The 24093-nt window shown below is 49.5% G+C and overlaps 1 protein-coding gene across 6 annotated transcripts in view; it reads left to right on the plus strand.

The window, feature by feature from the left end:
• LOC115183236 (sex comb on midleg-like protein 2) overlaps positions 1-24093 on the plus strand; it is a 76310-nt gene that overhangs the window by 42794 nt on the left and 9423 nt on the right. For all 6 annotated transcript variants that reach the window (XM_029744585.1, XM_029744581.1, XM_029744582.1 and 3 more), the window contains 2 exons: positions 10371-10614; positions 16555-16929. In XM_029744585.1, the coding sequence (XP_029600445.1) occupies positions 10371-10614; positions 16555-16929 (619 nt within the window). The remainder of the gene's footprint in view (positions 1-10370; positions 10615-16554; positions 16930-24093) is intronic.

The raw sequence follows: 24093 nt of genomic DNA on the forward strand, positions 1-24093 counted from the left end.
CCACAGCTAAATGAAGCACTAACCTTTGATCTTCATCAGATGACACTCCTAGGACATTATGTTATACAATACATGCATGTTTTGTTCAATCAAGTTCATATTTATATCCAAAAACTGCTTTTTACATTGGCGTGTGATGTTCAGAACATCCATTCCCAGCAAAAACTTCCGGGGAATTTACAAAATTACTCATGATAAACGTTGACAAAATACATAACAATTATTTTAAGAATTATAGATACAGAACTCCTTTATGCAATCGCTATGTCAGATTTTAAAATAGCTTTTCGGCGAAAGCACATTTTGCAATATTCTGAGTACATAGTTCAGCCATCACTGCTAGCTAATTTGACACCCGCCAAGTTCGGGGCACACTGAACTCAGAATTAGTATTAGAAAAATTGTATTACCTTTGCTGTTCTTCGTCAGAATGCACTCCCAGGACTGCTACTTCCACAAGAAATGTTGTTTTTGTTCCGAATAATGACAAACTGAGCTACCATACTCTGCCCAGAGACAGGAGATGCCTCAATCTGGTTTCTGAAGGCTTTAGAGAGCCAATGGAAGCCTTAGAAAGTGTCACGTATCCCCACAGATCCTGTAGTTTTGATAGAGAAGCAAAAGGAGAACTACAAATTCTCACACAGGCCACTTCCTGCTTGGAATTTTCTCAGGTTTTTGCCTGCCATATGAGTTCTGTTATACTCACAGACACCATTCAAACAGTTTTAGAAACTTCAGAGTGTTTTCTATCCAAATCTACTAATAATATGCATATTCTCCAGTTTAAATCGGGTACATTTTATATCCGGCCGTGAAAATACTGCCCCCTAGCCCAGACAGGTTAAGCATTGCGCTGTTTATGACTTCAAGCCCATCAACTCGTGTCGTTGTGTCTCTGTCTCTGTGTCATTTTGTCGTTGTGTGTGTCTCTGTCGTTGTGTGTGTGTGTGTCGTTGTGTGTGTCGTTGTGTGTGTGTCTCTGTCGTTGTGTGTGTCGTTGTGTGTGTCGTTGTGTGTGTGTCTCTGTCGTCGTGTGTGTGTGTCTCTGTCGTCGTGTGTGTGTGTCTCTGTCGTCGTGTGTGTGTGTGTCTCTGTCGTCGTGTGTGTGTGTCTCTGTCGTCGTGTGTGTGTGTGTCTCTGTCGTCGTGTGTGTGTGTCTCTGTCGTCGTGTGTGTGTGTCTCTGTCGTCGTGTGTGTGTGTCTCTGTCGTCGTGTGTGTGTGTCTCTGTCGTCGTGTGTCTCTGTCGTCGTGTGTCTCTGTCGTCGTGTGTCTCTGTCGTCGTGTGTCTCTGTCGTCGTGTGTCTCTGTCGTCGTGTGTCTCTGTCGTCGTGTGTCTCTGTCGTCGTGTGTGTGTGTGTCTCTGTCGTCGTGTGTGTGTGTGTCTCTCTCGTCGTGTGTGTGTGTGTGTGTCTCTGTCGTCGTGTGTGTGTGTGTGTGTCTCTGTCGTCGTGTGTGTGTGTGTGTGTCTCTGTCGTCGTGTGTGTGTGTGTCTCTGTCGTCGTGTGTGTGTGTGTGTGTGTCTCTGTCGTCGTGTGTGTGTGTGTGTGTGTCTCTGTCGTCGTGTGTGTGTGTGTGTGTCTCTGTCGTCGTGTGTGTGTGTGTGTGTCTCTGTCGTCGTGTGTGTGTGTGTGTGTCTCTGTCGTCGTGTGTGTGTGTGTGTGTCTCTGTCGTCGTGTGTGTCTCTGTCGTCGTGTGTGTGTGTGTGTCTCTGTCGTCGTGTGTGTGTGTGTGTCTCTGTCGTCGTGTGTGTCTCTGTCGTCGTGTGTGTGTGTGTCTCTGTCGTCGTGTGTGTGTGTGTGTCTCTGTCGTCGTGTGTGTCTCTGTCGTCGTGTGTGTGTGTGTCTCTGTCGTCGTGTGTGTGTTGTTCTCTGTCGTCGTGTGTGTGTGTGTCTCTGTCGTCGTGTGTGTGTGTCTCTGTCGTCGTGTGTGTGTGTGTCTCTGTCGTCGTGTGTGTGTGTGTCGTCGTGTGTGTGTGTGTGTGTCGTCGTGTGTGTCTCTGTCGTCGTGTGTGTGTGTGTCTCTGTCGTCGTGTGTGTCTCTGTCTCTGTCGTCGTGTGTGTCTCTGTCGTCGTGTGTGTCTCTGTCGTCGTGTGTGTGTGTGTCTCTGTCGTCGTGTGTGTGTCTCTGTCGTCGTGTGTGTGTGTGTGTGTGTCGTCGTGTGTGTGTGTGTGTGTCGTCGTGTGTGTGTGTGTGTGTCGTCGTGTGTGTCTCTGTCGTCGTGTGTGTGTCTCTGTCGTCGTGTGTGTGTCTCTGTCGTCGTGTGTGTGTCTCTGTCGTCGTGTGTGTGTCTCTGTCGTCGTGTGTGTGTCTCTGTCGTCGTGTGTGTGTCTCTGTCGTCGTGTGTGTGTGTGTGTCTCTGTCGTCGTGTGTGTGTGTGTGTCTCTGTCGTCGTGTGTGTGTGTGTGTCTCTGTCGTCGTGTGTGTGTGTGTGTCTCTGTCGTCGTGTGTGTGTGTGTGTCTGTCGTGTGTGTGTGTGTGTGTCTCTGTCGTCGTGTGTGTGTGTGTGTGTCTCTGTCGTCGTGTGTGTGTGTGTGTGTGTCTCTGTCGTCGTGTGTGTGTGTGTGTGTGTGTCTCTGTCGTCGTGTGTGTGTGTGTGTGTGTGTCTCTGTCGTCGTGTGTGTGTGTGTGTGTGTGTCTCTGTCGTCGTGTGTGTGTGTGTGTGTCTCTGTCGTCGTGTGTGTGTGTGTGTCTCTGTCGTCGTGTGTGTGTGTGTGTCTCTGTCGTCGTGTGTGTGTCTCTGTCGTCGTGTGTGTGTCTCTGTCGTCGTGTGTGTGTCTCTGTCGTCGTGTGTGTGTCTCTGTCGTCGTGTGTGTGTGTGTGTCTCTGTCGTCGTGGTGTGTGTGTGTGTCTCTGTCGTCGTGTGTGTGTGTGTCTCTGTCGTCGTGTGTGTGTGTGTGTCTCTGTCGTCGTGTGTGTGTGTGTGTCTCTGTCGTCGTGTGTGTGTGTGTGTCTCTGTCGTCTGTGTGTTGTGGTGGTGGTCTCTGTCGTCGTGTGTGTGTGTGTCTCTGTCGTCTGTCGTCGTGTGTGTGTGTGTGTCTCTGTCGTCGTGTGTGTGTGTGTGTCTCTGTCGTCGTGTGTGTGTGTGTCTCTGTCGTGTGTGTGTGTGTGTCTCTGTCGTCGTGTGTGTGTGTGTCTCTGTCGTCGTGTGTGTGTGTGTGTCTCTGTCGTCGTGGTGGTGTGTGTCTCTGTCGTCGTGTGTGTGTGTCTCTGTGGTGTGTGTGTCTCTGTCGTCGTGTGTGTGTCTCTGTCGTCGTGTGTGTGTCTCTGTCGTCGTGTGTGTGTGTCTCTGTCGTCGTGTGTGTGTGTGTCTCTGTCGTCGTGTGTGTGTGTGTGTCTCTGTCGTGTGTGTGTGTGTGTGTGTCTCTGTCGTCGTGTGTGTGTGTGTGTGTGTGTGTCTCTGTCTGTCTGTGTGTGTGTGTGTGTCTGTGTCGTGTTGTGGTGTGTGTGTGTGTGTCTCTGTGTGTGGGTGTGTGTGTCTCTGTCGTCGTGTGTGTGTGTGTCTCTGTCGTCGTGTGTGTTGTGTGTGTGTCTCTGTCGTCGTGTGTGTGTGTGTCTCTGTCGTCCGTGTGTGTGGTGTGTGTCTCTGTCGTCGTGTGGTGTGTGTTCTCTGTCGTCGTGTGTGTGTGTGTCTCTGTCGTCGTGTGTGTGTCTCTGTCGTGTGTGTGTGTGTCTCTGTCGTCGTGGTGTGTGTGTGTGTCTCTGTCGTCGTGGTGTGTGTGTGTCTCTGTCGTCGTGTGTGTGTGTGTGTCTCTGTCGTCGTGTGTGTGTGTGTCTCTGTCGTCGTGTGTGTGTGTGTGTCTCTGTCGTCGTTGTGTGTGTGTGTGTCTCTGTCGTCGGTGTGTGTGTGTGTCTCTGTCGTCGTGTGTGTGTGTGTGTCTCTGTCCGTCGTGTCGTCGTGTGTGTGTCTCTGTCGTCGTGTGTGTGTGTCTCTGTCGGCGTGTGTGTGTGTCTCTGTCGTCGTGTGTGTGTGTGTCCTCTGTCGTCGTTGTGTGTGTGTGTGTCTCGTCGTCGTGTGTGTGTGTGTGTCTCTGTCGTCGTGTGTGTGTGTGTGTCTCTGTCGTCGTGTGTGTGTCTCTGTCGTCGTGTGTGTGTCTCTGTCGTCGTGTGTGTGTCTCTGTCGTCGTGTGTGTGTCTCTGTCGTCGTGTGTGTGTCTCTGTCGTCGTGTGTGTGTCTCTGTCGTCGTGTGTGTGTCTCTGTCGTCGTGTGTGTGTCTCTGTCGTCGTGTGTGTGTGTGTGTGTCTCTGTCGTCGTGTGTGTGTGTGTGTGTCTCTGTCGTCGTGTGTGTGTGTGTGTGTCTCTGTCGTCGTGTGTGTGTGTGTGTGTCTCTGTCGTCGTGTGTGTGTGTGTCTCTGTCGTCGTGTGTGTGTGTGTCTCTGTCGTCGTGTGTGTGTGTGTGTGTGTCTCTGTCGTCGTGTGTGTGTGTGTGTGTGTCTCTGTCGTCGTGTGTGTGTGTGTGTGTCTCTGTCGTCGTGTGTGTGTGTGTGTCTCTGTCGTCGTGTGTGTGTGTGTCTCTGTCGTCGTGTGTGTGTGTGTCTCTGTCGTCGTGTGTGTGTGTGTCTCTGTCGTCGTGTGTGTGGTGTCTCTGTCGTCTGTCGTCGTGTGTGGTCTTGTCGTGTGTGTGTGTGTGTGTGTGTCGTCGTGTGTGTGTGTGTGTGTCGTCGTGTGTGTCGTCGTGTGTGTCTCTGTCGTCGTGTGTGTCTCTGTCGTCGTGTGTGTCTCTGTCTCTGTCGTCGTGTGTGTCTCTGTCTCTGTCGTCGTGTGTGTCTCTGTCGTCGTGTGTGTCTCTGTCGTCGTGTGTGTCTCTGTCGTCGTGTGTGTCTCTGTCGTCGTGTGTGTGTGTGTCTCTGTCGTCGGTGTGTGTGTGTCTCTGTCGTCGTGTGTGTGTGTGTCTCTGTCGTCGTGGTGTGTGTGTGTGTGTGTCGTGTGTGTGTGTGTGTGTCGTCGTGTGTGTCTCTGTCGTCGTGTGTGTTTGTGTGTCTCTGTCAGTGTGTGTGTGTGTGTCTCTGTCGGCGTGTGTGTGTGTCGTCGTCGTGTGTGTCTCTGTCGTGTGTGTGTGTGTGTCTCTGTCGTCGTGTGTGTGTGTCTCTGTCGGTGTGTGGTGTGTCTCTGTCGTCGTGTGGTGTGTGTGTGTGTGTGTGTGTGTGTGTGTGTGTCTCTGTCGTCGTGTGTGTGTGTGTCTCTGTCGTAGGGTGTGTGTGTGTCTCTGTCGTCGTGTGTGTGTGTGTCTCTGTCGTGTGTGTGTGGGTGTGTCTCTGTCGTCGTGTGTGTCTCTGTCGTCGTGTGTGTGTCTCTGTCGTCGTGTTGTGTGTGTGTGTCTCTGTCGTCGTGTGTGTGTGTGTGTCTCTGTCGTGTGTGTGTGTGTCTCTGTCGTCGTGTGTGTGTGTGTCTCTGTCGTCGTGTGTGTGTCTCTGTGTCGTGTGTGTGTCTCTGTCGTCGTCGTGTGTGTGTCTCTGTCGTCGTGTGTGTGTCCTCTGTCTTCGTCGTCGTGTGTGTGTCTCTGTCGTCGTGTGTGTGTGTCCTCTGGTCGGCGTGTGTGTGTGTGTCTCTGTCGTCGTGTGTGTGTGGGTTCTCTGTCGTCGTGTGTGTGGTGTGGGTCTCTGTCGTCGTGGTGTTGTGTGTCCTCTGTCGTCGTGTGTGTGTGTGTGTGTCTCTGTCGTCGTTGGTGTGTGTGTGTGTGGTGTCGCTGTCGTCGTGTGTGTGTGTGTGTCTCTGTCGTCGGTGTGTTGGTGTGTGTCTCTGTTCGCGTCGTGTGTGTGTGTGTGTCCTCTGTCGTCGTGTGTGTGTGTGTGTGTCTCTGTCGTCGTGTGTGTGTGTGTGTGTGTCTCTGTCGTCGTCGTGTGTGTGTGTGTGTCTCTGTCGTCGTCGTGTGTGTGTCTCTGTCGTCGTCGTGTGTGTGTGTGTGTCTCTGTCGTCGTCGTGTGTGTGTGTGTGTCTCTGTCGTCGTGTGTGTCGTCGTGTGTGTCTCTGTCGTCGTGTGTGTGTGTGTCATGTGTGTGTGTGTGTGTCTCTGTCGTCGTGGGTGTGTGTGTGTGTGTCTCTGTCGTCGTGTGTGTGTGTGTCTCTGTCGTCGTGTGGGTGTGTGTCTCTGTCGTCGTGTGTGTGTGTGTCTCTGTCGTCGTGTGTGTGTGTGTCTCTGTCGTCGTGTGTGTGTGTGTCTCTGTCGTCGTGTGTGTGTGTCTCTCTCGTCGTGTGTGTGTGTCGTTGTGTGTCTCTGTCGTCGTGTGTGTGTCTCGTTGTGTGTCTCTGTCGTCGTGTGTGTGTGTCTCGTTGTGTGTCGTTGTGTGTGTGTGTGTGTCTCTGTGTGTGTGTCTCTGTCGTTGTGTGTGTGCGTGTCGTTGTGTGTCTCTGTGTGTGTGTCTCTGTGTGTGTGTGTCTCTGTCTCTGTGTGTGTGTCTCTGTCGTTGTGTGTGTGTGTCTCTGTCTCTGTGTGTGTGTCTCTGTCGTTGTGTGTGTCTCTGTCGTTGTGTGTGTGTGTCTCTGTCGTTGTGTGTGTGTGTCTCTGTCGTTGTGTGTGTGTGTCTCTGTCGTTGTGTGTGTGTCTCTGTCGTTGTGTGTGTGTCGTTGTGTGTGTGTCGTGTGTGTGTGTCTCTGTCGTTGTGTGTGTGTCTCTGTCGTTGTGTGTGTGTCTCTGTCGTTGTGTGTGTGTGTGTCTCTGTCGTTGTGTGTGTGTGTGTCTCTGTCGTTGTGTGTGTGTGTGTCTCTGTCGTTGTGTGTCTCTGTCGTTGTGTGTGTGTGTGTGTGTCTCTGTCGTTGTGTGTGTGTGTCTCTGTCGTTGTGTGTGTGTGTCTCTGTCGTTGTGTGTGTGTGTCTCTGTCGTCGTGTGTGTGTGTCTCTGTCGTCGTGTGTGTGTGTCTCTGTCGTCGTGTGTGTGTGTGTGTGTCTCTGTCGTCGTGTGTGTGTGTGTGTCTCTGTCGTCGTGTGTGTCTCTGTCGGTGTGTGTGTCGGTGTGTGTGTGTGTGTGTGTCTGTCGTCGTTTGTGTGTGTCTCTGTCGTCGTTTGTGTGTGTCTCTGTTGTCGTGTGTGTGTGTCTCTGTCGTCGTGTGTGTGTGTCTCTGTCGTCGTGTGTGTGTGTCTCTGTCGTCGTGTGTGTGTGTGTCTCTGTCGTCGTGTGTCTCTGTCGTCGTGTGTGTGTGTGTCTCTGTCGTCGTGTGTGTGTGTGTGTCTCTGTCGTCGTGTGTGTGTGTGTCTCTGTCGTCGTGTGTGTGTGTGTGTCTCTGTCGTCGTGTGTGTGTGTGTGTCTCTGTCGTCGTGTGTGTGTGTGTGTCTCTGTCGTCGTGTGTGTGTGTGTGTGTCTCTGTCGTCGTGTGTGTGTGTGTGTGTGTCTCTGTCGTTGTGTGTGTGTCTCTGTCGTCGTGTGTGTGTGTGTGTGTCTCTGTCGTTGTGTGTGTGTCTCTGTCGTCGTGTGTGTGTGTGTGTGTGTCTCTGTCGTCGTGTGTGTGTGTGTCTGTCGTCGTGTGTGTGTGTGTGTCTCTGTCGTCGTGTGTGTGTGTGTGTGTGTGTCTCTGTCGTCGGGTGTGTGTTGTGTGTGTGGTCTCTGTCGTCGTGTGTGTGTGTGGTGGGTGTCTCTGTCGTCGTGGGTGTGTGTGTGTCTCTGTCGTCGTGTGTGTGTGTGGGCTCTGTCGTCGTGTGTGTGTGTGTGTCTCTGTCGTCGTGTGTGTGTGTGTCTCTCTGTCGTCGTGTGTGTGTGTGTCTCTGTCGTCGTGTGTGTGTGTGTGTCTCTGTCGTCGTGTGGTTGTGTGTGTGTCGTCGTGTGTGTGTGTCTCTGTCGTCGTGTGTGTGTGTCTCTGTCGTTGTGTGTGTGTCTCTGTCGTCGTGTGTGTGTCTCTGTCGTCGTGTGTGTGTCTCTGTCGTCGTGTGTGTGTGTCTCTGTCGTCGTGTGTGTGTGTCTCTGTCGTCGTGTGTGTGTGTGTGTCGTGTGTGTGTGTGTGTCATTGTGTGTGTGTGTGTGTGTGTCGTTGTGTGTGTGTGTGTGGTGTGTGTGTGTGTGTGTGTGTGTGTCGTCGTGTGTGTGTGTGTCGTCGTGTGTGTGTGTCTCTGTCGTCGTGTGTGTGTGTGTCTCTGTCGTCGTGTGTGTGTCTCTGTCGTTGTGTGTGTGTCTCTGTCGTTGTGTGTCTCTCTGTCGGTGTGTGTGTGTGTGTCTCTGTCGGTGTGTGTGTGTGTGTGTGTCGTCGTGTGTGTGTGTGTGTCGTCGTGTGTGTGTGTGTCGTCGTGTGTGTGTCGTCGTGTGTGTGTTTGTCTCTGTCGTCGTGTGTGTGTCGTCGTGTGTGTGTTTGTCTCTGTCGTCGTGTGTGTGTGTCTCTGTCGTCGTGTGTGTGTGTCTGTCGTCGTGTGTGTGTGTGTCTCTGTCGTCGTGTGTGTGTGTGTCTCTGTCGTCGTGTGTGTCTCTGTCGTCGTGTGTGTCTCTGTCGTCGTGTGTGTCTCTGTCGTCGTGTGTGTGTGTCTCTGTCGTCGTGTGTGTGTGTCTCTGTCGTCGTGTGTGTGTGTGTCTCTGTCGTCGTGTGTGTGTGTGTGTCTCTGTCGTCGTGTGTGTGTGTCTCTGTCGTCGTGTGTGTGTGTCTCTGTTGTCGTGTGTGTGTCTCTGTCGTTGTGTCGTTGTGTGTGTGTGTCTCTGTCGTAGTGTGTGTGTGTCTCTGTCGTCGTGTGTGTGTGTCTCTGTCGTCGTGTGTGTGTGTCTCTGTCGTGTGTGTGTGTGTCTCTGTCGTGTGTGTGTGTGTGTGTCTCTGTCGTGTGTGTGTGTGTGTGTCTCTGTCGTGTGTGTGTCTCTGTCGTGTGTGTGTCTCTGTCGTCGTGTGTGTGTGTGTCTCTGTCGTGTGTGTGTCTCTGTCGTGTGTGTGTCTCTGTCGTCGTGTGTGTGTGTGTCTCTGTCGTCGTGTGTGTGTCTGTCGTCGTGTGTGTCTCTGTCGTCGTGTGTGTGTCTCTGTCGTCGTGTGTGTGTGTCTCTGTCGTCGTGTGTGTGTGTCTCTGTCGTCGTGTGTGTGTGTCTCTGTCGTCGTGTGTGTGTGTCTCTGTCGTCGTGTGTGTGTGTCTCTGTCGTTGTGTGTGTGTCTCTGTCGTTGTGTCGTTGTGTGTGTGTGTCTCTGTCGTCGTGTGTGTCTCTGTCGTGTGTGTGTGTCTCTGTCGTCGTGTGTGTGTGTGTCTCTGTCGTCGTGTGTGTGTGTGTGTCTCTGTCGTCGTGTGTGTGTGTGTGTCTCTGTCGTCGTGTGTCGTTGTGTGTCTCTGTCGTCGTGTGTCGTTGTGTGTCTCTGTCGTCGTGTGTCGTTGTGTGTCTCTGTCGTCGTGTGTCGTTGTGTGTCTCTGTCGTCGTGTGTCGTTGTGTGTCTCTGTCGTCGTGTGTCGTTGTGTGTCTCTGTCGTCGTGTGTGTGTCGTGTGTGTCTCTGTCGTCGTGTGTGTGTCGTGTGTGTCTTGTTGTGTGTCTCTGTCGTCGTGTGTGTGTCTTGTTGTGTGTCTCTGTCGTCGTGTGTGTGTCTCTGTGTGTCGTTGTGTGTCTCTGTGTGTCGTTGTGTGTGTGTGTGTCGTGTGTGTGTGTGTCTCTGTGTCGTTGTGTGTGTGCGTGTCGTTGTGTGTCTCTGTGTGTCATTGTCGTTGTGTGTGTGCGTGTCGTTGTGGGTGTCTGTGTGTGTCATTGTCGTTGTGTGTGTGTCGTTGTGGGTGTCTGTGTGTGTCTCTGTGTGTCGTTGTGTGTGTCTCTGTGTGTCGTGGTGTGTGTCTCTGTGTGTCGTGGTGTGTGTCTCTGTGTGTCGTTGTGTGTGTCTCTGTGTGTCGTTGTGTGTGTGTGTGTCTCTGTGTGTCTCTGTCGTTGTGTGTGTGTGTGTCTCTGTGTGTCGTTGTGTGTGTGTGTGTGTGTCTCTGTGTGTCGTTGTGTGTGTGTGTGTGTCTCTGTGTGTCGTTGTGTGTGTGTCGTTGTGTGTGTGTGTGTGTGTGTCTCTGTGTGTCGTTGTGTGTGTGTCATTTTATGTGTCTCTGTGTGTCATTGTCGTTGTGTGTGTGTCGTTGTGGGTTTCTGTGTGTGTCGTTGTGTGTGTGTGTCTCTGTCGTTGTGTGTGTGTGTCTCTGTGTGTCATTGTGTGTGTGTGTCATTTTATGTGTCTCTGTGTGTCATTGTCGTTGTGTGTGTGTGTGTCGTTGTGGGTGTCTGTGTGTGTCATTGTCGTGGTGTGTGTGTGTCGGTGTGTGTTTTGTTATGTGTCTGTGTTTTGTTGTGTATCTGTGTGTTTCGTTGTGTGTTTCGTTGTGCGTGTCTCTGTCTGTGTGTGTGTGTCATTTTGTCTGTATGTCCTTGTGTGTCTCTGTGTGTCATTGTCTCTCTCTGTGTGTGTCATTGTGTTTCTCTCTCTCTCTGTGTGTGTGTGTGTGTGTGTGTGTAGGAGCCTCCACCGCTGTCCCAGAATAACTTTAAGCCAGGGATGAAGCTGGAAGCAGTAGATAAGAAGAACCCCTACCTCATCTGCCCTGCTACCATCGGAGAGGTGAAGGGGGGGGAAGTGTTTGTGATGTTTGACGGGTGGAGGGGGGCCTTTGACTACTGGTGTCAACACCACTCCAGAGATCTCTTCCCTGTTGGATGGTGCTCCGTTACCAAACACAGCCTGCAGAAGCCTGGCAACAGTGGTGAGTGGAGTCCTGTCTTCATCCTGGTCATTGGTTGGTTGATGGATTCATTGATTGATTTTTGGTGGAACAAAAAACTTGGAACAGTTTAAAACAATGTAAAAGTACAAAGACATTTCAGAGGATGACGCATGAAAGAGTTATTAAATCAACATATTTCCAAAGTGTAGTAGGTAATCCACTTGTCTGCTTCATAGTCTACACTTCATTGTTATGACATTAAATACAGATCTCGTTCACACTAGTCTGTAATCCTCATCGATTGTTTAGCCCAGTAATTCTTCATCCTGGTTCTGGGGACCCAAAGCACTACACACCTGGGATATATTCATTAGTGCAGACCTTAGCTAAATGTTATGCAAGCAAAGAAGCGTTTCTGTTGGACAATTTCAGGTAGGTCCCTCCCATCACGTGCCGTTTGTTTGGCTCCTAGTGAATATGCCCCCGGTTCCACTAATCAAAGTTTTGATGAGTTGATTATGTAAATTAGGTGTGGAGTGCTCCCCTTTGGATTCCTTGGACCAGCATGAAGAAACACAGGTCAATTTAATTATACTGTTGTATTAGCTAGTGTTCAAGCCATTAGTCTGGTAGCAGCAGTTCTCTATGGGTCTCCAGTCTTAGTGTTGGAGCCATTAGTCTAGTAGCAGCAGTTCTCTATGGGTCTCCAGTCTTAGTGTTGGAGCCATTAGTCTGGTAGCAGCAGTTCTCTATGGGTCTCCAGTCTTAGTGTTGGAGCCATTAGTCTGGTAGCAGCAGTTCTCTATGGATCTCCAGTCTTAGTGTTGGAGCCATTAGTCTGGTAGCAGCAGTTCTCTATGGGTCTCCAGTCTTAGTGTTCATACCATTAGTCTGGTAGCAGCAGTTCTCTATGGGTCTCCAGTCTTAGTGTTCAGACCATTAGTCTAGTAGCAGCAGTTCTCTATGGGTCTCCAGTCTTAGTGTTGGAGCCATTAGTCTACTAGCAGCAGTTCTCTATGGGTCTCCAGTCTTAGTGTTGGAGCCATTAGTCTAGTAGCAGCAGTTCTCTATGGGTCTCCAGTCTTAGTGTTCAGACCATTAGTCTGGTAGCAGCAGTTCTCTATGGGTCTCCAGTCTTAGTGTTGGAGCCATTAGTCTAGTAGCAGCAGTTCTCTATGGGTCTCCAGTCTTAGTGTTCAAGCCATTAGTCTGGTAGCAGCAGTTCTCTATGGGTCTCCAGTCTTAGTGTTCAGACCATTAGTCTAGTAGCAGCAGTTCTCCATGGGTCTCCAGTCTTAGTGTTCAGACCATTAGTCTAGTAGCAGCAGTTCTCTATGGATCTCCAGTCTTAGTGTTCATACCATTAGTCTAGTAGCAGCAGTTCTCTATGGGTCTCCAGTCTTAGTGTTGGAGCCATTAGTCTAGTAGCAGCAGTTCTCTATGGGTCTCCAGTCTTAGTGTTGGAGCCATTAGTCTAGTAGCAGCAGTTCTCTATGGGTCTCCAGTCTTAGTGTTCAGACCATTAGTCTGGTAGCAGCAGTTCTCTATGGGTCTCCAGTCTTAGTGTTCAGACCATTAGTCTAGTAGCAGCAGTTCTCTATGGGTCTCCAGTCTTAGTGTTCAAACCTGGGAACCTAGGAGATACTTTAGTGTTCTTGGGCACAGGGACTATGGTGGTCTGCTTGAAACATAATGGTATTACAGACTCAGACAGGGAGAGGTTGAAAATGTCAGTGAAGACACTTGCCAGTTGGTCAGGGCGTGCTCAGAGTACATGTCCTGGTAATCCGCCTGGCCCTGCGGCCTTGTGAATGTTGACCTGTTTAAAGGTCTTAGTCACATCGGCTACGGCGAGCGTGATCACACAGTGAACCGGAACAGTTGGTGCTCTCATGCATGCATGTTTCAGTGTTACTTGCCTCGAAGCATAGGACTTATTTAGCTTGTCTGGTAGGCTCGTGTCACTGGGTCTCTCTCAGCTGTGCTACCCTTTGTAGTCTGTAATAGTTTGCAAGCCCTGCCACATCCGACAAGCGTCTGAGTCGGTAAAGTACGATTCGATCTTAGTCCTGTATTGATTCTTTCCCTGTTTGATGGTTCGTCGGAGGGCATAGCGGGATTTCTTATAAGCTTCCCGGTTAGAGTTCCGCCCCTTGAAACGGCAGCTCTACCCTTAAGCTTTGTGCGAATGTTGCCTGTACTCTATGGCTTCTGGTTGGGGTATGTACGTACAGTTACTGTGGGGACGACGTCCTCGATGCACTTATTGATGAAGCCAGTGACTGATGTGGTTTACTCCTCAATGCCATCGGATGAATCCCAGAACATATTCCAGTCTGTGCTAGAAAAACAGTCCTGTAGTGTAGCATCCGCGTCATCTGACCACTTCCGTATTGAGTGAGTAACTGGTACTTCCTGCTTTAGTTTTTCCTTTAGGCAAGAATCAGGAGGATAGAATTATGGTCAGATTTGCCAAATGGAGGTTGGGGAAGAGCTTTGTATGCATCTCTGTGTGTGGAGTGAAGGTAGTCAAGAATTTTTTTTTCTCTGGCTGCACATGTGACATGCTGGTAAAAATTTGGTCCAACCTCGCTCTGTGGTGGTATGTAGACAGCTACGAAAATACAGATAAACTCTCTGGATAATAGTGTGGTCTACAGCTTATCATAAGACCCTCAGGCGAGCAAAACTTTGAGACTTCCTTAGATAACGTGCTCCAGCTGTTGTTTACATAAATGCATAGGCCCCCGCCCGTGTCAATCCAGAGGCTGCGGTTCTGTCTTGCCGCTGCAGTGTATAACTCGCCAGCTCTATGTTCTTAATGTCATCGTTCATCAACAACTCGTTGAAGCAGAAAATATTTGTTTTTAATGTCCCGTTGGTAGGATATACATGCTTTCAGTTCGTCCCATTTATTTTCTAGCGATTGAACGTTAGCTGCAGTACGGAGGGCAAGGGCAGATTAGCCACTCGTCGCCTGGTCCTCACAAAGCATCCTTATCTTTTGCCTTAATCTCGGGGATCAGGGCCTGGTCAGGTGTCAACAGTATATCCCTCGCGAATAATTATTAGTCCAGTTTGAGGTGAGCAATCCCAGTTCTGATGTTTAGAAGCTCTTTTCAGTCATAGGAGATGGTAGCGTCAACATTATGTACAAAACAAGTTACGAACAATGCGAGAAAAAAACTTCTGGATGGTAGCGGTGTGACAAGGCAGTGGCTCGGGTGGTTGCCCTTGATGATCTTTTTGGCCTTCCTGTGACATCGGGTGCTGTAAGTGTCCTGGAGGGCAGGCAGTGTGCCCCCGGTGATGCGTGGTGCAGACTGCACCACCCTCTGGAGAGCCTTGAGGTTGAGGGCAGTGCAGTTGCCGTACCAGTGATACAGATCAATAAAATCCTCTCAATTGTGCAGCTGTTAAAGTTTGTCAGGGTTTTAGGTGACAAGCCAAATTTCTTCAGCCTCCTGAGGTTGAAGAAGCGTTGTTGCGGGGGGACTGCGGGTGGGTGGACCATTTTAGTTTGTCTGTGATTTGTATGCCGAGGAACTTACAACTTTCCACCTTATCCACTATGGTCCCGTCGATGTGGATAGGGGGGTTCTCCTTCTGCTGTTTCCTGAAGTCCACGATCATCTCCTTTGTTTTGTTGACGTTGAGTGAGAAGTTATTTTCCTGACACCACACTCCGAGGGCCCTCACCTCCTCCCTGTAGGCCGTCTCGTCGTTGTTGGTAATCAAGCCCACTACTGTTGTCATCTGCAAACTTGATGATTGAGTTGGAGGCGTGCATGGCCACACAGTCATGGGTGAACAGGGAGTACAGGAGGGGCTGAGCACGCACCATTGTGGGGCCCCAGTGTTGAGGATCAGCGAAGTGGAGATGTTGTTTCCTGCCTTCGCCACCTGGTGGCGGCCCGTCAGAAAGTCCAGGACCCATTTGCACAGGGTGGGGTTGATGATGAGCTTGGAGGGTACTATGGTGTTGAATGCTGAGCTGTAGTCAATGAACAGCATTCTTACATAGGTGTTCCTCTTGTCCAGATGTGATAGGGCAGTGTGCAGTGTGATGGCGATTGCATCTTCTGTGAACCTGATGGGGTGGTATGCAAACTGAAGTGGTTCTAGGGTGGCCGGTAAGGTGGAGGTGATATGATCCTTGACTAGCCTCTCAAAGCACTTCATGATGACAGAAGTGAGTGCTACGGGGCGATAGTTATTTAGTTCAGTTATCTTTGCCTTTTTGGGTACAGGAACAATGGTGGCCATCTTGAAGCATGTGGGGACAGCAGACTGGGATGCTCTGAGGACGCAGCTAGCGATGCCGTCTGGGCCAGCAGCCTTGCGAGGGTTTACACGTTTAAATGTTTTACTCACGTCGGCCACAGGGAAAGAGAGGGGGGAGTCGCAGTCCTTGTTAGTGGGCCTCGACAGTGGCACTATTATCCTCAAAGCGGGCAAAAAAGGTGTTATGTTTGTCTGGAAGCATGACGTCGGTGTCCGTGATGTGGCTGGTTTTCTTTTTGTTGTGCGTGATTTCCTGTAGACCCTGCCACATACGTCTCTCTGCCAGTGTAGAGGCTGTAGTCCAGCGTAATCCTCCTCTGTCAGCCAGTGTAGAGGCTGTAGTCCAGCGTAATCCTCCTCTGTCAGCCAGTGTAGAGGCTGTAGTCCTGCGTAATCCTCCTCTGTCAGCCAGTGTAGAGGCTGTAGTCCTGCGTAATCCTCCTCTGTCAGCCAGTGTAGAGGCTGTAGTCCTGCGTAATCCTCCTCTGTCAGCCAGTGTAGAGGCTGTAGTCCAGCGTAATCCTCCTCTGTCAGCCAGTGTAGAGGCTGTAGTCCAGCGTAATCCTCCTCTGTCAGCCAGTGTAGAGGCTGTAGTCCAGCGTAATCCTCCTCTGTCAGCCAGTGTAGAGGCTGTAGTCCAGCGTAATCCTCCTCTGTCAGCCAGTGTAGAGGCTGTAGTCCAGCGTAATCCTCCTCTGTCAGCCAGTGTAGAGGCTGTAGTCCAGCGTAATCCTCCTCTGTCAGCCAGTGTAGAGGCTGTAGTCCAGCGTAATCCTCCTCTGTCAGCCAGTGTAGAGGCTGTAGTCCAGCGTAATCCTCCTCTGTCAGCCAGTGTAGAGGCTGTAGTCCAGCGTAATCCTCCTCTGTCAGCCAGTGTAGAGGCTGTAGTCCAGCGTAATCCTCCTCTGTCAGCCAGTGTAGAGGCTGTAGTCCAGCGTAATCCTCCTCTGTCAGCCAGTGTAGAGGCTGTAGTCCAGCGTAATCCTCCTCTGTCAGCCAGTGTAGAGGCTGTAGTCCAGCGTAATCCTCCTCTGTCAGCCAGTGTAGAGGCTGTAGTCCAGCGTAATCCTCCTCTGTCAGCCAGTGTAGAGGCTGTAGCCCAGCGTAATCCTCCTCTGTCAGCCAGTGTAGCGGCTGTAGTCCAGCGTAATCCTCCTCTCAGCCAGTGTAGCGGCTGTAGTCCAGCGTAATCCTCCTCTCTGCCAGTGTAGAGGCTGTAGCCCAGCGTAATCCTCCTCTGTCAGCCAGTGTAGCAGCTGTAGCCCAGCGTAATCCTCCTCTGTCAGCCAGTGTAGAGGCTGTAGTCCAGCGTAATCCTCCTCTGTCAGCCAGTGTAGAGGCTGTAGTCCAGCGTAATCCTCCTCTGTCAGCCAGTGTAGAGGCTGTAGTCCAGCGTAATCCTCCTCTGTCAGCCAGTGTAGAGGCTGTAGTCCAGCGTAATCCTCCTCAGCCAGTGTAGAGGCTGTAGTCCAGCGTAATCCTCCTCTCTCAGCCAGTGTAGAGGATGTAGTCCAGCGTAATCCTCTCTCAGCCAGTGTAGAGGCTGTAGTCCAGCGTAATCCTCCTCTGTCAGCCAGTGTATAGGCTGTAGTCCAGCGTAATCCTCCTCTCTCAGCCAGTGTAGAGGCTGTAGTCCAGCGTAATCCTCCATGTCCGTAGCACTGAAATGTTATAATCCCTCTGTTGTTTTTCCAGTCAACCTGCCAAAGAACCTGCATATTCTAACAGCAGCCCACATCCCCTCCAAGCCTAGCCGTCGATCCATTCCTGCTCCCTTCCGGCTTCCCACCCCCCTGCCTCCGCTGCCTGTTAGGAAGGGGGTACGGGGGCGGCGCCCCAAGAGTGAGACCATCGCCCTGCTGAAGGCAGTAGCTGAGGAAGCTGCAGCTCAGAACGGCACGGCCCCAACCTCTAACTCACAGCTGGCTCCCAGGCCTCACAAGAAGAGAGGCCCTAAACCTGGCAGCAAGAGGAAGCCCAAGGTGCTCCAGAACGTTGTGTCTTCAGATGCTGCGGATGCCAAGCTGTCAGGGGGTCAACAGGACTGCTTCAGCTCTGTGGTCTCTACAGGTAAACTTGACAACAGCCCACCTCTCTAGCCAGCTGCAGCCCACCTCTCTAGCCAGCTGCAGCCCACCTCTCTAGCCAGCTGCAGCCCACCTCTCTAGCCAGCTGCAGCCCACCTCTCTAGCCAGCTGCAGCCCACCTCTCTGCAGCCCACCTCTCTGCAGCCCACCTCTCTGCAGCCCACCTCTCTGCAGCCCACCTCTCTAGCCAGCTGCAGCCCACCTCTCTAGCCAGCTGCAGCCCACCTCTCTAGCCAGCTGCAGCCCACCTCTCTAGCCAGCTGCAGCCCACCTCTCTAGCCAGCTGCAGCCCACCTCTCTAGCCAGCTGCAGCCCACCTCTCTAGCCAGCTGCAGCCCACCTCTCTAGCCAGCTGCAGCCCACCTCTCTAGCCAGCTGCAGCCCACCTCTCTAGCCAGCTGCAGCCCACCTCTCTAGCCAGCTGCAGCCCACCTCTCTAGCCAGCTGCAGCCCACCTCTCTAGCCAGCTGTAGCCCACCTCTCTAGCCAGCTGCAGCCCACCTCTCTAGCCAGCTGCAGCCCACCTCTAACCTTACATTGCACCAATCACCTCCCTCATAATACCAACAAACCACACACCTAGAAACGTACCTCTGTTTCCTGTATTAAATTACTGTTAGCACTAAACGGTGTTAATTTATTGATCAATCAAATAAAGTGACTATGTATAGATAATAAACAGACAGTAACAGCAGTGTACATGTAGGTAGGGGTAAAGTGACTATGTATAGATAATAAACAGACTAACAGCAGTGTAGGTGGGGGTAAAGTGACTATGTATAGATAATAAACAGACTAACAGCAGTGTAGGTGGGGGTAAAGTGACTATGTATAGATAATAAACAGACAGTAACAGCAGTGTACATGTAGGTAGGGGTAAAGTGACTATGTATAGATAATAAACAGACAGTAACAGCAGTGTAGGTGGGGGTAAAGTGACTATGTATAGATAATAAACAGACTAACAGCAGTGTAGGTGGGGGTAAAGTGACTATGTATAGATAATAAACAGACAGTAACAGCAGTGTACATGTAGGTGGGGGTAAAGTGACTATGTATAGATAATAAACAGACTAACAGCAGTGTAGGTGGGGGTAAAGTGACTATGTATAGATAATAAACAGACAGTAACAGCAGTGTACATGTAGGTGGGGGTAAAGTGACTATGTATAGATAATAAACAGACAGTAACAGCAGTGTAGGTAGGGGTAAAGTGACTATGTTTAGATAATAAACAGACAGTAGCAGCAGTGTAAATACAAGGGGTGGGGGGGTAGAAGCTTTTAAGGAACCTTTTGGACCTAGACTTAGCACTTCGGTACCATCTATGACTTGGGTGGCTGGTGTCTTTGACAATGTTTTGTGCCATCCTCTGACACCGCTTAGTATATAGGTCCTGGATGTCAGGAAGCTTGGCCCCAGTGATGTACTGGGCCGTTCGTGTTACCCTCTGTAGCGCCTTGTGGTCAGATGCCGAGCAGCTGCCATACCAGGCGTGGACGCAACCGGTCAGGATGCTCTCGATGGTGCAGCTGTAAACCTTTTCAGGATCTGGGGAGCAATACCAAATCTTTTCAGTCTCCTGAGGGGGAAAAGGTGTTGTCGTGCCCTTTTTCACAAGTGTCAGGGTGTGTTTGGACCATGATAGTTTGTTGGTGATGTGGACACCAAGGAACTTAACTCTCGACCCGCTCCACTACAGCCCCGTTGATGTTAATGGGGGCGTGCTCTGCCCTTCTTTTCCTGTAGTCCACGATCAGCTCCTTTGTCTTGCTCACATTGAGAGGTTGTTGTTCTGGCACCACACTGCCAGGTCTCTGACCTTTTCCCTATAGGCTGTCTCATCGTTGTCGGTGATCAGGCCTCGACCACTAATGATGGTGTTGGAGTCGTGCTTGGCCACGCAGTCGTGGGTGAACAGGGAGTACAGGAAGGGACTAGGCACGCACCCCTGACGGGAACTTGTGTTGAGGATCAGCGTGGCAGATGTGTTGTTGCCTACCCTTACCACCTGGTGGCGCCCTCTCAAGAAGTCCAGGATCCAGTTGCAGAGGGAGGTGTTTGGTCCCAGGGTCCTTAGCTTAGTGATGAGCTTTGAGGGCACTATGGTGTTGAACGCTGAGCTGTAGTCAATGAATAGAATTCTCATGCAAGTGTTCCTTTTGTCCAGGTGGGAAAGGGCAGTGTGGAGTACAATAGAGATTGCATCATCTGTGGATCTGTTGGGGCGGTATGCAAATTGGAGTGTGTCTAAGGTTTCTGGGATGATGGTGTTGATGTGAGCCATGACCAGCCTTTCAAAGCACTTCAATACTACCGACGTGAGTACACGGCTACATGTCCCGTGTGGCTTAGTTGGTAGAGCATGGTGTTTGCAACGCCAGGGTTGTGGGTTCGATTCCCACGGGGGGCCAGTACGAAGGGGGGAAAAAAGGAAAAGAAATGTATGCATTCACTACTGTAAGTCGCTCTGGATAAGAGCGTCTGCTAAATGACTAAAATGTAAGTGTAACAGTCTATGACTAGGGTGACTGGAGTCTGACAATGCTTTTGGTCTTCCTCTGACACCGCCTGGTATAGAGGTCCTGGATGTCAGGAAGCTTAGCCTCTTCACAACTGTCTTGGTGTGTTCGGACCATGATAGTTTGTTGGTGATGTGGACACCAAGGAACTTGAAACTCTCAACCCGCTCCACTACAGCCCTGTCGATGTTAATGGGGGCGTGTTCGACCCTCCTTTTCCTGTAGTCCACGATCAGCTCCTTGACTAAAATGTAAATCTAAATGTCGGAGTCAGGCAGGTTACCTTAGTGTTAGTCTTGAGCACAAGGACTATGGTGGTCTGCTTGAAACATGTTGGTGTCACAGACTCAGTCAGGGACAGGTTGAAAATGTCAGTGAAGACACTCGTCAGTTGGTCAGAGCATGCTCAGAGTACACGTCCTGGTAATCCGTCTGGCCCTGCGGCCTTGTGAATGTTGACCTGTTTAAAGGTCTTAATCACGTCGGCTACGGAGAGCAACAGCTGATGCTCTTATGTTTGTGTTACTTGCCTCGACGCGAGCATAGAAGTAATTTAGCTGGTCTGGTAGGCTCTGGGCAGCTCGGGCTGTGATTCCCTTTGCAGTCTGTAATAGTTTGCAAGCCCTGCCACAAGCGTTGACCGTTGGTGTCGTGCGACTCAATCTTAGTCCTACAGTTAAGTCGGAAGTTTACATACACTTAGGTTGGAGTCATTAAAACTCATTTTTCAACCACTCCACAAATTTCTTGTTAATAAATTATAGTTTTGGCAAGTCGGTTAGGACATCTACATTGTGCATGACACAAGTAATTTTAACTCACTGTATCACAATTCCAGTGGGTCAGAAGTTTACATACACTAAGTTGATTGTGCCTTTTAAACAGCCTGGAGAATTCAAGAAAATTATGTCATGGCTTTAGAAGCTTCTGATAGGCTAATTGACATAATTTGAGTCAATTGGAGGTGTACCTGTGGATGTATTTCAAGGCCTACCTTCAAACTCAGTGCCTCTTTGCTTGACAACATGGGAAAATCAAAAGAAATCAGCCAAGACCTCAGAAAAAAGATTGTAGACCCCCACAAGTCTGGTTCATCCTTGGGAGCAATTTCCAAATGTCTGAAGGTACCACGTTCATCTGTACAAACAATAGTACGCAAGTATAAATACCATGGGACCACGCAGCCGTCATACCGCTCAGGAAGGAGACACGTTCTGTCTCCTAGAGATGAACGTACTTTGGTGCGAAGAGGTCAAATCAATCCCAGAACAACTGCAAAGGACCTTGTGAAGATGCTGGAGGAAACGGGTACAAAAGTATCTATATCCACAGTAAAACGAGTCCTATATCGACATAACCTGAAAGGCCGCTTAGCAAGGAAGAAGCCACTGCTCCAAAACTGTCATAAAAAAGCCAGACTACGGTTTGCAATTGCACATGGGGACAAAAATTTTACTTTTTGGAGAAATGTCCTCTGGTCTAAAGAAACAAAAATAGAACTGTTTGGCCATAATGACCATCGTTATGTTTGGAGGAAAAAGGGGGAGGCTTGCAAGCCGAAGAAAACACCATCCCAACCGTGAAGCACGGGGGTGGCAGCATCATGTTGTGGGGGTGCTTTGCTGCAGGAGGGACTGGTGCACTTCACAAAATAGATGGCATCATGAGGTAGGAAAATGATGTGGTTATATTGAAGCAACATCTCAAGACATCAGTCAGGAAGTTAAAGCTTGGTCACAAATGGGTCTTCCAAATGGGCAATGACACCAAGCATACTTCCACATTTGTGGCAAAATGGCTTAAGGACAACAAAGTCAAGGTTTTGGAGTGGCCATCACAAAGCCCTGACCTCAATCCCATAGAAAATTTGTGGGCAGAACTGAAAAGGCGTGTGCGAGCATGGAGGTCTACAAACCTGACTCACTTACACCAGCTCTGTCAGGAGGGGGAAAAAAAGTGTGAAATTAAAATGAAATGTACGCATTCACTACTGTAAGTCGCTCTGGATAAGAGCGTCTGCTAAATGACTAAAATGTAAAAAAAAAAAATCCAAAATTCACCCAACTTATTGTGGGAAGCTTGTGGAAGGCTACCTAAAACGTTTGACCCAAGTTAAACAATTTAAAGGCAATGCTACTAAATACTAATTGAGTGCATGTAAACTTCTGACCCACTGGGAATGTGATGAAAGAAATAAAAGCTGAAATAAATCGTTCTCTCTACTATTATTCTGACATTTAACATTCTTAAAATAAAGTGGTGATCCTAACTGACTTAAGACAGGGAATTTTTACTAGGATTAAATGTCAAAAATTGTGAAACACTTTAGCCAAACACATTTAAACTCAGTTTATGTAAACTTCCAACTTCAACTGTATATTGACGCTTTGCCTGTTTGATGGTTCGTCGGAGGGCATACCTGGATTTGTTGATACACATGGGAAACTGTTAAGTGTGAAAAACACAGCAGCGTTGCAGTTCTTGACACACTCAAACTGGTGTCCCTGGCACCTACTACCATACCCCTTTCAAAGGCACTTCAATGTTTTGTCTTGCCCATTCACCTTCTGAATGGCACACATACACAATCCATGTCTCAATTGTCTCAAGGCTTAAAAATCATTTTTTAACCTGTCTCCTCCCCTTCATCTACACTGATTGAACTGGATTTAACTAGTGACATCAATAAGGGATCATAGCTTTCACCTGGATTCACCTGGTCAGTCTGTCATGGAAAGAGCAGGTGTCCTTAATGTTCGCCAGCCATTATTAGCTCTCCAGGAGGATGGTTCGCCAGCCATTAGCTCTCCAGGAGGAGGGTATAATGGCTGGCGATCCATCCTCCTGGAGAGCTAATGGCTGGCGATCCATCCTCCTGGAGAGCTTAATGGCTGGCGAACCATCCTCCTGGAGAGCTTAATGGCTGGCGAACCATCCTCCTGGAGAGCTTAATGGCTGGCGAACCATCCTCCTGGAGAGCTTAATGGCTGGCGAACCATCCTCCTGGAGAGCTTAATGGCTGGCGAACCATCCTCCTGGAGAGCTTAATGGCTGGCGAACCATCCTCCTGGAGAGCTTAATGGCTGGCGAACCATCCTCCTGGAGAGCTTAATGGCTGGCGAACCATCCTCCTGGAGAGCTTAATGGCTGGCGAACCATCCTCCTGGAGAGCTTAATGGCTGGCGAACCATCCTCCTGGAGAGCTTAATGGCTGGCGAACCATCCTCCTGGAGAGCTAATGGGTGGCGAACCATCCTCCTGGAGAGCTAATGGGTGTACATGCTTTTATTCCAGTCCCTCTCTAACAAACTACGTATTTGAAATAAGCTGCTCAACTGGACCTTGATAAACTGGCATTGATGTGTTTGAGCAGGGCTGGATCAAAAGCCTGCACACCCAGTATTTCTCCAGACTGAGGGTTGACCACATGTGTTTTATACAGTTGTCAAACAGGTATTCTACTTTAGGGGGGGGGGGTTAAGTGCATTGCTCAATGACAGGAGATGGTACAGCGGGTCAGAGAGCAGCATCTGTTTTGATACCACATTACACTTTCTTTTGTATACGTACAGAGACACCACCAATTATTGGTCATGGAAATTTGGTTAAAAGTAATGGAATAGTCATCTTTCAAAATATGTTTGAACCCTGATTTGAATTATTTCTCTTGTATGTTCAGGGCTTGACATTAACCCATATCATCTAGTCCTGGACAAACCACTTGTGCGTGTGGTGCATTTTTGAAAAGTGTTTTTTCCCCGCTAATTGCATTTTGGAACATTCACAGGTAGCATATAGCCATGTGCGCATTGTTGAGCTTATAATATGAAGAAATAAAATGTCTCTGCACTTGTCATCTTTGTTGTTGTTTACCTTCCTCTCTCATGCGGTCTGTGTGTGTGTCTAGTCGTAGGCGGGAAGTCAGGTGACAAGCTTAGGTCCAAAATAAACCCATTGAAACACATTGGATCTCTTTGGACAGATTTTGACGAGTGTGAAACATCTTGCTCTGCTTCTTCCTCTCTGATCCATCTCTGAGCCAGAAAAAAACAGGACAATGGATTATGGTCGTTGTAGTTAATTATGACGTTTCTGTGCTGAACTTTTTATTTAATTTTATTTCACCTTTATTTAACCTCTAGGGGTTGTGGGACGCTACCATCCCACCTGGCCAACATCCAGTGAAATTGCAGAGCGCCAAATTCAAAAACAGAAATACTCATTATAAAAATTAATGAAACATACAGATTTCAAAAAGACTTTACGGCGAGACCAAACCATGTGATTATCTGAGAACAGCGCCCAGCAGACAAATCATTACAAACAGTCAGCAGCCAAGAAGAGGAGAAACAAAAGTCAGAAATAGCGATAAAATGTATCACTTACCTTTGATCTTCATATGGTTGCACTCCGAAGACTCCATGTTACACAAATGTTTGTTTTGTTAGATAAATTCCCTCTTTATATTCAAAAACCTCAATTTTATTGGTGCGTGTTGTTCAGTAATCCATTGGAACAAAGCGCGATCACAACAGACAGACGAAAAATCAAAAAAGTACCATCAAAGTTCGTAGAAACATGGCAGACAATGTTTATAATCAATCCTCAGGTTGTTTTTGTCATAA

This window comes from Salmo trutta, unplaced genomic scaffold (assembly GCF_901001165.1).
Source record: "Salmo trutta unplaced genomic scaffold, fSalTru1.1, whole genome shotgun sequence".
Taxonomy (NCBI): Eukaryota; Metazoa; Chordata; class Actinopteri; order Salmoniformes; family Salmonidae; genus Salmo; species Salmo trutta.